At 41.7% G+C, this 17,283-nt stretch overlaps 1 protein-coding gene across 5 annotated transcripts in view; it reads left to right on the top strand.

The window, feature by feature from the left end:
- Nucleotides 1–17,283, top strand: part of WDR27 (WD repeat domain 27) — a 696,346-nt gene that overhangs the window by 182,830 nt on the left and 496,233 nt on the right. For all 5 annotated transcript variants that reach the window (XM_040429334.1, XM_040429333.1, XM_040429335.1 and 2 more), the window contains 3 exons: nt 182–253; nt 3,231–3,337; nt 9,251–9,340. In XM_040429334.1, coding sequence (XP_040285268.1) covers nt 182–253; nt 3,231–3,337; nt 9,251–9,340 — 269 coding nt within the window. The remainder of the gene's footprint in view (nt 1–181; nt 254–3,230; nt 3,338–9,250; nt 9,341–17,283) is intronic.

The following is a 17,283-nucleotide window of genomic DNA, read 5'->3' as shown; positions in this document are numbered from 1 at the left end:
AAATAGAACTTTTTTAATTATTTCAGCTGAACAAGCAGAAATACAAGTACATGAAAAAAAAATATCAATTCTATTAAACCTCAGAATTTCAGTGTTTTTATATCCACGCTCATCATCTGTTTGGTGCATGAATTTTGTTCTTGAATTTTATTCTAAAGTAGCCCAATTTTTTTTCTTCCAGAATGAAGATGTTTTCTCCAAAAACAAATGTAAAGACAAGTCAAGTTTCAAAAATGAAGAAAGAGATCTCAAAGTAATACTTCTGGTAGTTATTTTGACCACCTTTGATGGTTTTCAGATCCCAAACACATGTATATAAAACATATAAAACAGGTTTACAGCAAAATGCTTGCAGGGTATCTATAAAGCATGGCAAGGTGCCAAGGAATTAGCATAACATTACTAGGCTGTCCTTGGCTGCTTTGTTTGGCAGCCCAGATAGTGGCAAAGCAGAGAGGGTGGGGCTGGCCACAGAAATGAGTGGAGCTTTGGTGCAACAAGAGCAATGGTGGCACCCTAATTGCATCAAGGGCCTAATGAACATATTAAGAAAAAGTGTCATAACTCAGGAATGGAGCCTTGAATCAACAGAAGGAAAACAGTGCTTTAACCCCTTCAGGACACAGCCAATTTTCACCTTCAGGACACAACATAATTTTGCAAATCTGACATGTGTCACTTTATGTGGTAATAACTTTTAAACGCTTTTACTTATCAAAGCCATTCTGAGACTGTTTTCTCATCACATATTGTATCAGTGGTAAAATTGAGTCAAAACATTTCATTTTTATTTATGAAAAAATACCAAATTTACCCAAAATTTGGACAAATTTTTAAATTTCAATCTTTCTACTTTTATAATAGAAAGTAATACCTCCAAAATAGTTATTTCTTTACATTCCCTATATGTCTACTTCATGTTTGGATTACATTTAACTTTTTTGGGACTTAGAAGGCTTAGATGTTTGCACTTTTAGTGATGTAAGCTGACAATTTTTATTTTATTTTAGAACAGTTTTTTTATTTTATTTTTTGACGGTGTTTACCTGAGAGGTTAGGTCATGTGATATATTTTTAGAGCCAGACGATACGGAAGCGGCGATACCTAATTTGTCTACTTTTCTTATTTTCCCTATTTTTTCCCCTATTTTTTTAACTTTATTTCTGGAGAAGGATGCTTTTTTTCACTTTTTTTCCACTTTTTATATTTGTCCCACTGTGGGACTTCACCTTTTCAGGGTTTGATTTCTGTTTCAATTCAGTACAATACATTCTATATTGTAATGAATTGAACTGTCAGCGTCTTACACAGTAAGATGCTGACAGTTGCCTAGGAGACCTAGCCCTCAGGCTGGATCTCCTTGGCTTCCGTAGCTGGCAGGCCCCAATGCCTGTGTAAGGCATTGGGGAGGCCATGGCAACCATCGGCCACCTGTCAGCGCAGCGCGGGGGGGCGAAGGCGTCAGAGGGAGCCCCCTCCCTCTGTAAACCCCGCACATGCCACGTTCAGCGCTGACCGCGGCATGTGAAAGGGTTAATCCACCGACATCACCGCATACAGCGATGCCGGCGGAAGCAGCATGGGCCCAGCTGTTATCAGTAACAGCCAGGCCCGATCCCATCACGTACATGCACATAGGAATTCGGTAAGGCAGCACATTCACGCACGTACATGTACGTGATAATACAGGAAGGGTTTAATCAGGTGAACCACTGTTATGTATCTTTGCAAACTGTTGGATAGGGAGGTCTGTGGTGACAGATTCACTTTGACAAAGTTGTTCACCCACCTATCAACAGCTGGTTTGACACGGGTCACTTGATAACTTCAGCCAATGACTGGCTGCAGCGGTGACATGTCCCCCAATGCGTCATGTCACTGGGTCACTTTACACTTGCGGGATACATCACCACTGTGGCTACTCATTTGTCAAACCAGATGTTGAGGCCAGAGATCTTCAGCGGTGAGGGAATGAAGGAATCAAAACCCAACAGCAGGGATCAGGTAAGTATGAGTCCCTTCACAAGTCCTACCACTCTGGGGGGTCTGCCCTAAAGGTCCTGGTTGTCAACAGCTCTTTTAAAGAACAATCCTCCTGTACTGTATGTGCAATTTTTTCCCCATTGTTGGGGGCAACCTCTATTTTTTAATACAGCCACCTTGTGTAGAATGATATTTTTGATCATATTGTTACAATGCCCAGTAAAAGGTGTGTGCCAGTCCATTAACCAAATGGCCACTGACTTCCAAGCAAGTAATAGAGTCTTTTTCCTAAGAAAGCCCAAGAAGCATACATACCTCTGGTGAGGTAAGTTCTATTGCTTGGATGTACTCTGATGTGATGTCTAACACCTTTTCCTAGAAACCTCTAACCTGAGGGTACTCCCAGAATAAGTTGGCAACATCCCTGGGCAGTTGCCGCAATGTGCCAAGTCAAGCCTACCAATTCTGTGGAGAAAAATTAGGGTATTATAAATGTACAATTATTTAAGTTTGATGCCTGCTGCTGGGGACATGAGTAATAGTAACTTCTATCCAGTCCTCAGTGAAAAAAGGTGTATAGGGGGTCATTTATTTGATAACCCCGTTCGCTGGTGGTGGATCTGCCGAAGTTATGAAGAGGTGCTGGCCTCTGCATAACTTTGGCGCATTCACCACTGGTCTAAATCTACACCAGCTTCCTTGGTGGCTTAAATTTAGACCATTTTCTACACCTAAGACAGGCAAAGAAAATGAAAAATGAGATGGGCCTCCTGGCCCATCCTCCCCCATGCTACGCTCCCTTTTTTAGACCTGGCGTGAATGGGGAAAAGTCGCAGATTGCTCTGCAAAATAACCTTTGTGCCACAATCTGCGCCAGAAATACACAAAAAATCGGCTAATTTCCGTGAGTAAACAACTTCTATATTGTTTACCATACATCTGTTCAGTATTTTAAGAGTATATAGGGATGATATCAGGCCACGATTCCTATGGATAAGTGGAAGGATATCCGTGAACGATGTTTGGGAAATTGGGTCAATAAGGCGTACCTCAATTGGCAGTATTGATATGGGGTATTTCAGGGTATTGTGTATCTATTTTGAAGCTGTGCAAAGGAAGAGATTCCCCCAGTTCTGACGAAAATTATATGTTATGGGAACTAAGAAGATGAGGGATCCTGGGGTTGTGCTGACGGAAGAGCTCTGCAATTCAATTTGTAATGTTATGTATGTTCCTTTTATTTCAGTGGATCCAGAAAAGAGTATCCTCTGGATGTCCAAGCACCCTCTACTCTTAAAAAACAGATAACACTATGTAACAAGCCAACATCTGCCTGTGGCATTCAGTACTCTGGTATGAATTACACTGTTTATGTGGTCAGACGTGCATATTAATGTTTTTTCTGCAATGGTGCATGTGAATAAGCTCACACAATGCACCTGTAGTGCAGTTTTTCATAGATTTTTTTTTCCAAAGCTGCAACTAGTTCCCCAAAAAAAACTGATAGCGACATATATCCTTTTTTTCTTATACAATTTCTTTATTTTCTAAATATGGGGGCTGCCATCTTACCAGAGTTGTTCTTAACAGCATTTAGGAGCATTTAGAGAATTGCTTTACAGTAGCCACGTAGACGATAGACAAAATGGACAGGAGAGGACCTCACTGACTTCTATAGGACAGTTTTTTGGGCATATTCTGTGACCTGTGCAGAGGTCAGGAGGGAGTAGATAAGCTTTGACGCCTATTGTGAATGGTGGATCCTGTGTTAGTAATGATTAGCAGATAACTGCAGATAACCACTAAAATTCTTTAAAAAAAATGTTTAACATAAAAACATGATTTAAACAATAGGTCATTTTCTGATGACACATTCCCTTTAACTCCTCTTTATTTCAAGATCCATTCTTGGTAGTGACCAGAATAAGCATTCTTGTGTGAACTATAACTACTATAACTACTTCTGCTTTCCTGTCTGCATCATAATGCTCTGTGACAGGGATCATGTATAATATATCCATATGCAAAATCCATGTTTTTTTTTTTTTTCATTTTATATTTTGCTGTTGAGCAACTCAAAAATCATATCGCTGCAATTGTAATTTTGAAATGGCTAAATGGAAGAACTTAAGCTATGTGTCCTGGTATTGTCCTAAAGGGTATCTGTCAGAAGCATCAACCCTATTAACCACCTCAGCCCCCCTAGCTTAAACACCCTTAATGACCAGGCCACTTTTTACACTTCTGACCTACCCTAATTTCACCGTTTATTGCTCGGTCATGCAACTTACCACCCAAATGAATTTTACCTCCTTTTCTTCTCACTAATAGAGCTTTCATTTGGTGGTATTTCATTGCTGCTGAAATTTTAACTTTTTTTGTTATTAATCGAAATGTAACGATTTTTTTGCAAAAAAATGACATTTTTCACTTTCAGTAGTAAAATTTTGCAAAAAAAAACGACATCCAGATATAAATTTTTCTCAAAATTTATTGTTCTACATGTCTTTGATAAAAAAAAAATGTTTGGGTAAAAAAAAAAAATGGTTTGGTTAAAAGTTATAGCGTTTACAAACTATGGTACAAAAATGTGAATTTCCGCTTTTTGAAGCAGCTCTGACTTTGAGCACCTGTCATGTTTCCTGAGGTTCTACAGTGGCCAGACAGTACAAACACCCCACAAATGACCCCATTTCGGAAAGTAGACACCCTAAGGTATTCGCTGATGGGCATAGTGAGTTCATAGAACTTTTTATTTTTTGTCACAAGTTAGCGGAAAATGATGATTTTTTTTTTATTTATTTTTTTCTTACAAAGTCTCATATTCCACTAACTTGTGACAAAAAATAAAAGCTTCCATGAACTCACTATGCCCATCACGAAATACCTTGGGGTGTCTTCTTTCCAAAATGGGGTCACTTGTGGGGTAGTTATACTGCCCTGGCATTCTAGGGGCCCTAATGTGTGGTAAGTAGTTTGAAATCAAAATCTGTAAAAAATGGCCAGTGAAATCCGAAAGGTGCTTTTTGGAATGTGGGCCCCTTTGCCCACCTAGGCTGCAAAAAAGTGTCACACATGTGGTATCTCCGTACTCAGGAGAAGTTGGGCAATATGTTTTGGGGTGTCATTTTACATATACCCATGCTGGGTGAGATAAATATCTTGGTCAAATGCCAACTTTGTATAAAAAAATGGGAAAAGTTGTCTTTTGCCAAGATATTTCTCTCACTCAGCATGGGTATATGTAAAATGACACCCCAAAACACATTTCCCAACTTCTCCTGAGTACGGAGATACCACATGTGTGACACTTTTTTGCAGCCTAGGTGGGCAAAGGGGCCCACATTCCAAAGAGCACCTTTCGGATTTCACCGGCCATTTTTTACAGATTTTGATTTCAAACTACTTACCACACATTAGGGCCCCTAGAATGCCAGGGCAGTATAACTACCCCACAAGTGACCCAATTTTGGAAAGAAGACACCCCAAGGTATTCCGTGAGGGGCATGGCGAGTTCCTAGAATTTTTTATTTTTTGTCACAAGTTAGCGGAAAATAATGATTTTTTTTTTCTTACAAAGTATCATATTCCACTAACTTGTGTCAAAAAATAAAAACTTCCATGAACTCACTATGCCCATCACGAAATACCTTGGGGTGTCTTCTTTCCAAAATGGGGTCACTTGTGGGGTAGTTATACTGCCCTGGCATTTTAGGGGCCCAAATGCGTGCAAAGTAGTTTGAAATCAAAATCTGTAAAAAATGGCCGGTGAAATCCGAAAGGTGCTCTTTGGAATGTGGGCCCCTTTGCCCACCTAGACTGCAAAAAAGTGTCACACATGTGGTATTGCCGTACTCAGGAGAAGTTGGGCAATGTTTTTTGGGGTGTCATTTTACATATACCCATGCTGGGTGAGAGAAATATCTCGGTCAAATGCCAACTTTGTATAAAAAAATGGGAAAAGTTGTCTTTTGCCAAGATATTTCTCTCACCCAGCATGGGTATATGTAAAATGACACCCCAAAACACATTGCCCAACTTCTCCTGAGTACGGGGATACCAGATGTGTGACACTTTTTTGCAGCCTAGGTGGGCAAAGGAGCCCACATTCCAAAGAGCACCTTTCAGATTTTACCGGCCATTTTTTACAGATTTTGATTTCAAACCACTTCTCACGCTTTCGGCCCCTAAAATGCCAGGGCATTATAACTACCCCACAATTGACCCCATTTTGGAAAGAAGACACCCCAAGGTATTTCGTGATGGGCATAGTGAGTTCATGGAAGTTTTTATTTTTTGTCACAAGTTAGTGGAATATGAGACTTTGTAAGAAAAAGAAAAAAAAAATCATAATTTTCCGCTAACTTGTGACAAAAAAAAAAAAATTCTAGGAACTCGCCATGCCCCTCACGGAATACCTTGGGGTGTCTTCTTTCCAAAATGGGGTCATTTGTGGGGTGTTATACTGCCCTGGCATTCTAGGGGCCCTAATGTGTGGTAAGTAGGTAAATGACCTGTGAAATCCGAAAGGTGCTCTTTGGAATGTGGGCCCCTTTGCCCACCTAGGCTGCAAAAAAGTGTCACACATGTGGTATCGCCGTATTCAGGAGAAGTTGGGCAATGTGTTTTGGGGTGTCTTTTTACATATACCCATGCTGGGTGAGATAAATATCTCGGCAAAAGACAACTTTTCCCATTTTTTATACAAAGTTGGCATTTGACCAAGATATTTCTCTCACCCAGAATGGGTATATGTAAAATGACACTCCAAAACACATTGTCCAACTTCTCCTGAGTACGGCGATACCAGATGTGTGACACTTTTTTGCAGCCTAGATGCGCAAAGGGGCCCACATTCCTTTTATGAGGGCATTTTTAGACATTTGGATCCCAGACGACTTCTCACGCTTTAGGGCCCCTAAAATGCCAGGGCAGTATAAATACCCCACATGTGACCCCATTTTGGAAAGAAGACACCCCAAGGTATTCAATGAGGCGCATGGCGAGTTCATAGAATTTTTTATTTTTTTGGCACAAGTTAGCGGCAATTGATTTTTTATTTTTTTTCTCACAAAGTCTCCCTTTCCGCTAACTTGGGACAAAAATTTAAATCTTTCATGAACTCAATATGACCCTCAGCGAATACCTTGGGGTGTCTTCTTTCCTAAATGGGGTCACATGTGGGGTATTTATACTGCCCTGGCATTCTAGGGGCCCTAAAGCGTGAGAAGAAGTCTGGAATATAAATGTCAAAAAAATTTTACGCATTTGGATTCCGTGAGGGGTATGGGGAGTTCATGTGAGATTTTATTTTTTGACACAAGTTAGTGGAATATGAGACTTTGTAAGAAAAAAATAATAATTTCCGCTAACTTGGGCCAAAAAAATGTCTGAATGGAGCCTTACAGGGAAGGTGATCAATGACAGGGGGGTGATCAATGACAGGGGGGTGATCAGGGAGTCTATATGGATTGATCACCCCCCTGTCATTGATCACCCCCCTATAAGGCTCCATTCAGATGTCTGTATGTGTTTTGCGGATCCGATCCATGTATCCGTGGATCCGTAAAAAACATACGGACATCTGAATGCAGCCTTACAGGGGGGTGATCAATGACAGGGGGGTGATCAGGGAGTCTATATGGGGTGATCACCCCCCTGTCATTGATCACCCCCCTGTAAGGCTCCATTCAGACGTCTGTATGTGTTTTGCGGATCCGATCCGTGGATCCGTAAAAATCATACGGACGTCTGAATGGAGCCTTACAGGGGGGTGATCAATGACAGGGGGGTGATCAAAGACAGGGGGGTGATCAGGGGTTAATAAGGGGTTAATAAGTGACAGGGGGGATGTAGTGTAGTGTGGTGCTTGGTGCTACTTATTACTGAGCTACCTGCGTCCTCTGGTGGTCGATCCAAACAAAAGGGACCACCAGAGGACCAGGTAGCAGGTATATTAGACACTGTTATCAAAACAGCGTCTAATATACCTGTTAGGGGTTAAAAAAAAAATCGCATCTCCAGCCTGCCAGCGAACGATCGCCGCTGGCAGGCTGGAGATCCACTCGCTTACCTTCCGATCCTGTGAACGCGCGCGCCTGTGTGCGCGCGTTCACAGGAAATCTCGCGTCTCGCGAGATGACGCATATATGCGTGACTCTGCGCAGGGCTGCCGCCTCCGGAACGCGATCCTGCGTTAGGCGGTCCGGAGGCGGTTAAAGGGTTTCTACCACTTCGTTTCACATATTTAGCTGTCAGACACTAGCGATCCGCTAGTGTCTGCTCTGCCAAACCATCCTAATATAATTGCTTTTGGGGCAGGCGTTTCGCAAAAAAAATTACTTTTATTGATATGCTAATGAGCCTCTAGGTGCTATGGGGGCGTCATTAGCACCTAGAGGCTCGGTCTACCTTCACAAACTGCCGCCGCCCAGCGCGTCCATCCAGCCCGCCCATCTCCTTCTGAATGCAATCCTCCCTGTGAGCTCATGTATTCGGCGCATGCGCAGTGAATGTCTGACCGCTTCCCTGCTCAGACATCTCCACTGCGCCTGCGCGATGACGTCATAGTGCTCCGAGGAACAGGCACAGTGGAGATGTCTGGGCAGGGAAGCGGTCAGACATTCACTGCGCATGCGCCGAATACATACGCTCACAGGGAGGATCGCATTCCAGAGGAGATGGGCGGGCTGGAGGGACGCGCTGGGCGGCGGCAGTTTGTGAAGGTAGACCGAGCCTCTAGGTGCTAATGACGCCCCCATAGCACCTAGAGGCTCATTAGCATATCAATAATAGTTCTTTTTTTAGCGAAACATGCCTGTGGAGGGTTCATCTAGGGATAGAAAAAAGAAGATCATTACATTATGTTCACTGTATATATCAAGACATCCTGTTCATCCCTTGTCTCAACTTCCTCATAACCAGGTTGTAAAAGTATGCCCATATGTTATACACATACTAATCGCTTGTCCCAAAATGCTCCATGTAAGGTAATAGAATCCATGTAGCCGCAATAGAACATATTGATCGTGCTTGAAATGGAACAGCTGAAATCTATGCTAAATCCTAATGAGAAGTGACATTCTTATAAGCTTTGTAGTCAGAGGTACGGTATTTACTGCGAACAAACATGATGATAATAAACCTCTAAATGCCATCATGTATGAATGGCTCCAGCGCAGTAGGAGCAATGTACAATTTTATTTGCAGTGGATTGCTGTGTCATACTGAGGCACATTATTAACATCTGTTTTATGTTTTCCTTAGGAGATGGAATGAAACTTGCTTGTGGATTAGCTGACAAATCTTTATTGGTGTTTAGTTCTACATTCAGTGGGGAGCCAGCTGTTTTTACAGGTATTCTCACAGCACTTGCCTGGATGCTATGTACTACATTGATAAAATTATTACATGATGGGACAGGGTATGTATATAACAGAATGTTGGGGCAGATATATGAAAGATGTCTTATTTTTTTAGGAGCAGAGAAACAAATAAAATATGGGCAGCAAAGACAATTATTCCTTTACAGTTTCATAAATCTCCCCATATAATTTAAAAAAATAAAATAAGTATAAGATCTTTAGTTCCAGAAACTATACAAATGTGTGCACTGATAAGGACATCTACACTGCAAGATATTACAAGTAATGACATATATAAGAATGCAGGCTGACAGCAGTTCTATAGTGTCATAGTTGCTTTTTTTAATAATATAAATATTACATATGTGCTTCGTATTTCTAAACAGATCAGATATAACCCATAGCCAGGCTTAAACCAGAATTATACAGGGCAGTAGTTGTGCCGATTATTGGGAATGAAAGTAGGAGTGATTGTTCCCGATAATGGGCCCATGTAAATGTGCCGCGAATCCACAAAATACTCATTCATCGGATTAATTCATTGTTCATATGGATATCTGAATCATCGTTTCTGGGCAGCAGATCGTGCTGTGTAAACTGTGATCTACTGCCCAGAAACAATGCAGCTGTACGAGGATGCGGGATTGCAGTAGCCATTGCTTGTCCCCATACAGTGGAGGTGATCGCTGCACAGCTCTTCGCCTCCACCAAAGAGCAGGCAGTTATCTGGATGGAATGGTTCCTTCCTGATAAGTGTCTGCTTAGTTGGTCCGTGTAAGTATGCCTTTACAGTCTGTGATGATTGGCTATAGATACAAGACTGCGTTGTAGTGCAAGTTTGTATATAGGAGGAGTTGTGGAAGAGGGACGTCTCCAACAACATCACAGAGCACGTTGGTTAACTTTGCGACCTTTCCACAAATGATATGTGAGGAACCCTAAAATTATTTTTTGTAAAATATTCTGCATAAGTTGTCAGCCAATAAAATTATTGTCTCTTTGACAAAAAAATGTCTCCCAGTAATTCACCGTTGTCACAGGAACAGTCGCCTCATTTAAGTAATTATTAAACGGGTTGTCCCTTAAAAAAATCTGCATCTGGATCTGAATACCTTTATAATTACATATAATAAAAAATCTAGTATAGCCACTGTTATTCACTACAATCTATCCGTACAGCGCAACCTGCTGCTTGCTTTCTTTTCTAATTTCCCTGTCCTGCTCACTGAGATGGAAGCACATTCTTAGTTCCATCCATCGACTGCCACCAGTTGCAGTAGAAAGGACACTTCCCCTAGAAAGTGCCAACTTGAAATACATCTAACAGAGCAATTGGAGCAATTAATGGGGAGATCCCTGTATCCATGTGAGGTGCAGGACTGGGTCTAAGGTTGTTAGAAAGAGACTGTCATGCACTGTACAATATCTGATTTTCATTGTTTACATTAATCATGGGACAACGCCTTTAACGTCCTAACATTTTAAAATGAAAAAAATTCAATAAAATAACTCCCCAATTTTTTTTTTTATTGCTGATTTTTTATGTGTGTCTGCAGTAAATCTTGTTGGCGCACAACTCAGGGGACACTATTGCATTTTTAACCCCTTATTGACATAATTAATTTTAGCCATAAGGACCAATAATATTTTCCCCCTTTGTGTTTTAGAAGTCATAACTTTTTTAATTTCTAAATTCTTTTTTTTTATTTTGCGGGATTAGTTGTAGGTTTTTTAGGAACCATTTTGGGGTGTATATATAGTGTAGTAAATAACTTTTATCATTTTATTTTAAGGGGGAAAAATAAAAAACAGCAATTTTAAGATTATTTTGTGGAATTTATTTATGGCATTCACTGTGTGGTAAAAATAACATAATTTTATTATGTGAGTCACATGCCACATTTCTATATATTTTTTTACGGTTTTTCCTCTCCTCCTGTAGCCCTCCAATTCAACAACTGAAGGGGTGGGGGCAGCCGCTTTAGCTGCTCATATCTCTGGTAACAGCTAGAAATATGGGCTTTGTATTGTTTGAAAGTTGACATTCCAAGCTTTTAAACAATACCAGAATGACAGCAATATCTTCAGTACATGGGAAGATATCACTGTTTAAAAATGCAGTGAATATAGCTGAAAGTGAACACAGGTTTTACCTGCTATTATTCCCAACTCCGTTTCTAACAGTGACATCTCCTGTTTAGCTTGGACTAATGCAGTCATTTTAGTCTTGTATGAAAGCCTAGAATGCCGGCTCCATGCTTGTAGCAGCTACTATTCAGGAAATATCAGCAGCTAAAGCAGCCCCCCTCCCCTTCCACTTCCAGTTAAGTACTTTTCCCACAGCCCGAGCTCAGCGGCCTGACTGTCGGGGCTTGCAATTGGCTGCTCCCCCTGTCGTGGGATGTTTTGTTCCGAGTGATGGGGAGATGCAGCGGTGGCCATGCAGAGATCCGGAGCGACGCGGGTGCCATGGAGCAGGTAAATATAATCGACATTTAGAATAGGGTCCCATTCAAAGAGGCAACCTTTTCACGGTGAGTGGGCCTATGCTTTTTGATCAAATTGTATACTAATGCCTCATGTTAGCATGCAGCATAGGGGTAGGTATACGATAAATTACGCTGAGAAGTGATGTTTATTATGCTGAGAAGCAGCTAGATAAAAGCATAGTATTGAGGATGTGCGATCTAGTTCTGTTTCTTGTTTATACATAAGTATAATCCATACATGAGGATAACCCCTTTAACTTTTTTTTTTGTTAACCGTTTTTATTTTAAAGATTTCAGACCAATATAAATACACAGTGCGTTATAGTATACAAGACAATTTACGTACAGGATAGCCATTTGTCTTCAACTACCCCGTAGGGTAGGCAAAACCCTAACAGATTTGTACATAGTACTATAACTTCCAAATTTATAAACACAGCATAAAGTTATTGCATCCCCCCCTCCCAATTGGCTGTCGTCACACCTGCTCAATCTTATATACCCACACTAGCGGTATTAATTATAACTAAACAGTCATGCGTGCCGCTCTCCGTTTCCTTTCAATATCCTCAAACATTCTAATTTGTTGAAGGTACAGAATCCATTCATTTACAGAGGGCGGGGATGCAGAGCCCCAGTGCTTGACCAACATAACTTTTGCCACCATCAGGCCCCTCATCCAAATCTGTCTGACCCGAACCGGGATCTCCATTTCTGGAGCAAAATATCCCAATATCACCGTCAACACCCCGGGGTTAAACGTCATAGCAGACTCCTTTTGTAAGGTTGTAAAAACCTGCTCCCAGTAATTTTGTAGTTTACTACAACTCCAAAGTAGATGAGCGAAGTCCGCATTCACATATCCGCATTTAGGGCAGCAACAGTCTCGGTCTTTATTTTGGGGAAATTTAGCCTGCATTTTTGGCGCGTAATACAGTCGGTGAAGGATCTTAAATTGGATCAATCTATGAGCATTGTAATCTGTAGCTTTCCTTACATTCCTGTAGATATTAGTCCACCGCAGTGGGGAGCAGTGCAACTCTTGCTCCCATTTACTAGGGCTTTTAAAAAGTGTCACAGTTGCCAAAGCCTTTCGGAGTGTACCGTATAGTCTAGATATCTTAACCTTCCTTTCCTTCTGGACGTAACAATAATCAAAGAATAAATTCTCTTGTGGAAAAATATAGCCTTTATTTCTAGAGGCTTCAAAAGTGTGTTTTAAACGTGCATACATAAACAAATCTAATGGTGAACTATCAGTCAAATTAGGTTCTCTAAAGGATTTAAAATGTCCCCCATAAAACAGGTGACACACATTTATGACTCCCTTACGTAACCAGTACACACAATCTGTAATTTTGAAGAATTCCACCAGAGCCCTGTTCTCCCACAGAGGGGAAAAGGTAAAAGGGCAGGAAACTTTAAGAATCCCCTTAAACTTATTCCAAGCCCTCTGTAGGGAGCAAGGGATCGGCAAAGACTTCCTCAATCCCATATACCCCGACTCCAAGCATGTGAAAATATTCTCTATTGGTTTATCCATAACCTTTATCAAATATTGTGCAAGTGAGTTCTCTTTATTGTTACAACAAAGCTGAATCTGTGCACATAAATAATATCCTGGAAAGAAAGGAAATGACAGGCCACCATCTAACTCTGACAACCATAAATATCGCTGCTTTATACGCACCCTCTTCCTTCCCCAAATTAGATCATTGATAAGAGTTTCCAATCTATGAAAAAATATGTAATCGATCCAAACAGGGGAAGCACACAATGGGTACATCACAATGGGCAGGATAATCATTTTGACCAATGCTATTCGATCTGTCTGTGCCAATATTAGTTTCTGCCAAGCGCGTATTTTGGACTTAACTTTATTCAAAACCGGGACCAAATTGAGCTCATAAAATCTGTTTATGGGAACCCCAATTCTAACCCCCAAATAATCCAAGGTATCATTACGGGTCAGAACACTAACTCCACTCCCCACATCTACGGCCTTACGGTTCAACGGGAGGAGCGATGACTTAGTCCAGTTAATCAAATAGCCTGAGAGTTTACCAAATTCCTCTATTACTTCTATCACATAAGGGAGGGTTTTCCATCCCTGATCCAGGAACAGAATAACATCATCGACATATAGTCTTATTTTATCGCTCACTCCCGCCACCCCGAAGCCGTCTATACGCTTATCTATTCGAATCTTACAGGCCAACGTTTCGATAAATAGGGCGAAAAGAAGGGGGGACAGGGGGCATCCCTGTCTCATCCCTCGCCGCATCGTAACGGGAGAAGATCTACTACCATTAATATTGATACATGTCACCGGCTGTTCATATAGCATTTGGGTCCTTTCCATGAACGTATTCCCCAAACCAAGTTGAGACATGGTAGCCCACAAAAAAGGCCACTCCATCCTGTCAAACGCCTTTGCAGCATCTAAAGACAGGATGGAGTGGTCTATACTACCCCCGACAGAGAGATTCAAATACACCCTATATAAGCTCATCTGTATTTGTCGACCCGGAATAAAACCTGTCTGATTGGGGTGTACCAAAGAGGCTATAACCCTCTTCAAGCGATTGGCCAGTATTTTAGCGAATATCTTGTAGTCCGTATTTAAGAGCGATATGGGTCTATATGACCCCATATCGCTTGTGTCTTTATCCTTTTTTAACATCAGGGTGATCACTGCCTCTCTAAATGATGGAGGTAAAGAGCCATATAAACAGGATTCATTCAGGGCCCGCAGAAGAATCGGGAGGAGCGATTTAGCATGATACCTGTACAATTCAAACGGGAGGCCGTCTGGACCAGGGGATGAGTTATACTTTAGGGATTGGAGTGTCAATTGTAGTATTGGAGTGTCAATTAAAGTATAGGGCGATCCAACATTTCTCTGTCCTGTTCGGCTAGCTGGGGGAGATCCAATTGTTGTAAATATTGGTCCATATCATTGTGACTACACCTACAATCAGATTTATAGAGAGTGGAATAATATTTCACAAATTCCTCCCTTATCTCCTCTGAGGACCTCACCCTATTTCCTTGTGCGTTCCTAATTTCCCTTATGGTAGTGGGCTCTCTCTGATTGGCTACTAATCGTGGAAGAAACTTGCCCGTTTTACCCGATTCACAAAAGCGATTTTGGCCTTGGAAAAGAAGCTTATGTTGTGCTTTACTATACAAAAGGGTCTTGAGCTGTAGATTAGCCTCTTTTAACTCCTTTATATTTTGCGCATTATGGCGGACAATTAATGAAGCACATGGACTCCTAATTAACTCTGTCAACTGTTGTTCCCTTTGACGCCATTCAAATCTACGCCTATTGATTTTAGTGAAGTATAGGCCCCTTATATGGGCCTTCAATGCATCCCACACATAGTGTATATGTGTTGAGCCTACATTAAAGCCCCAAAATTCCTGTATATCCTGGTCAATTCGACATTGCTCCCCTATCACATCAAACCAATGCGAGTTCAATTTGAAGGTTCTGCCCAAAGCTGGAGCCTCCGCCCCCCTGAACACGATCAGGACTGGGGAATGATCTGAAATTCCATGGGGCTCGTACTTCATTTTCAGTGCCTGATGACTCAGATCATGGGTTGCAAGAGCCAAGTCAATACGGGACATTGACCCATATGACTGGTGTGACAGGACCAGGGGGAAAGTGGTGGAAGGAGTCTACATTTCACCTAGGTTCCTGTCCTATACGTTCTAAAAAGCAGCCAGGGAATTGACAGCAAGGAAAACTAGGTTTTCTCTTTGCAAGGGTTTTGTTAAAAACCTGGTTAGAAGGGCCTGGCTGCTTGGAGCAGGGAGAGTTGGGTGGGTCCCTGCTCCAATTAGCCACTCCAGGTATTCAGGGTAACTGTGGCTAATCACCTTGGAACCTGAGTGTGCTATAAAAGGGCAAACAGCTCACTAGCTGATCTCTCTGCTCCTGGGAAGAACCCTTATGTGTGAGTAAAAACAACAGTGTGTTTTGTTGATGGAGCTGGGCACAAGGCTCAGTTTCATGTAGTTAGGGACTACTACCTGTCTAGAAGTAGTGGCCAGACGGCCAGGTATTTCATTTGTTTTGAACTGTTTTGTTTAATTCTTTTTCTGCAAAAGTCAATAAAACTGGCTGAGGCCAGTTGCACCATACTTGCTTGGACTGGACTGTGTTTTATGTGCCTATAGCGCCCGTCTATCCCAGGAGACGGCGGTCCCGTGAGCTAATCCCGCTACACTGGCTAAAGCAAGAGAAAATTTTCTTATTGCCATAGAGGTGGCGCCAGATATCCACCAACGCCAGCTTCTGGTAAATACTACTCAAAGGCGATCCCGTCCGGCCCTGTCCAGAAGAGGCGGAGAACCGATCCAACTCAGGGTCAAGAACTGCGTTAAAATCTCCTGCCACTAATAATGCGCATTGATTTTTTGTGGCTATATATTTGGCTATCATATTATCTACAGGTTGAAACTCCATCCCACTGTGAATATAAACGCTGACGCCTCTTGAATAGGACGAATAATAAGCGTGGTACTCAAAAGAAGTCCATTTCCTTTTCAGTGTATAAAGCCTATCTGCTGTTGCGTGGGTCTCCAATAAAACCACAATAGCCGGCAAATGACGGACCACAAGATCAAACACTACCATCCTCTTCACTCTGTCTCCCAGCCCTCTCACATTCCAGAATAAAATATTACCTGGCATAAGCTATATACAGTCGTGGCCAAAAGTTTTGATAATGACACAAATATTAGTTTTCACAAAGTTTGCTGCTAAACTGCTTTTAGATCTTTGTTTCAGTTGTTTCTGTGATGTAGTGAAATATAATTACACGCACTTCATATGTTTCAAAGGCTTTTATCGACAATTACATGACATTTATGCAAAGAGTCAGTATTTGCAGTTGTTGGCCCTTCTTTTTCAGGACCTCTGCAATTCGACTGGGCATGCTCTCAATCAACTTCTGGGCCAATTCCTGACTGATAGCAACCCATTCTTTCATAATCACTTCTTGGAGTTTGTCAGAATTAGTAGGTTTTTGTTTGTCCACCCGCCTCTTGAGGATTGACCACAAGTTCTCAATGGGATTAAGATCTAGGAAGTTTCCAGGCCATGGACCCAAAATGTCAACGTTTTGGTCCCCGAGACACTTAGTTATCACTTTGGCCTTATGGCATGGTGCTCCATCGTGCTGGAAAATGCATTGTTCTTCACCAAACTGTTGTTGGATTGTTGGAAGAAGTTGCTGTTGGAGGGTGTTTTGGTACCATTCTTTATTCATGGCTGTGTTTTTGGCCAAAATTGTGAGTGAGCCCACTCCCTTGGATGAGAAGCAACCCCACACATGAATGGTCTCAGGATGCTTTACTGTTGGCATGACACAGGACTGATGGCAGCGCTCACCTTTTCTTCTCCGGACAAGCCTTTTTCCAGATGCCCCAAACA

Source organism: Bufo bufo, chromosome 4 (genome assembly GCF_905171765.1).
Source record: "Bufo bufo chromosome 4, aBufBuf1.1, whole genome shotgun sequence".
NCBI classification, from domain to species: domain Eukaryota; kingdom Metazoa; phylum Chordata; class Amphibia; order Anura; family Bufonidae; genus Bufo; species Bufo bufo.
Note: the sequence above shows the minus strand (reverse complement) of the source record. Positions and strands in the feature narration are given on the sequence as shown.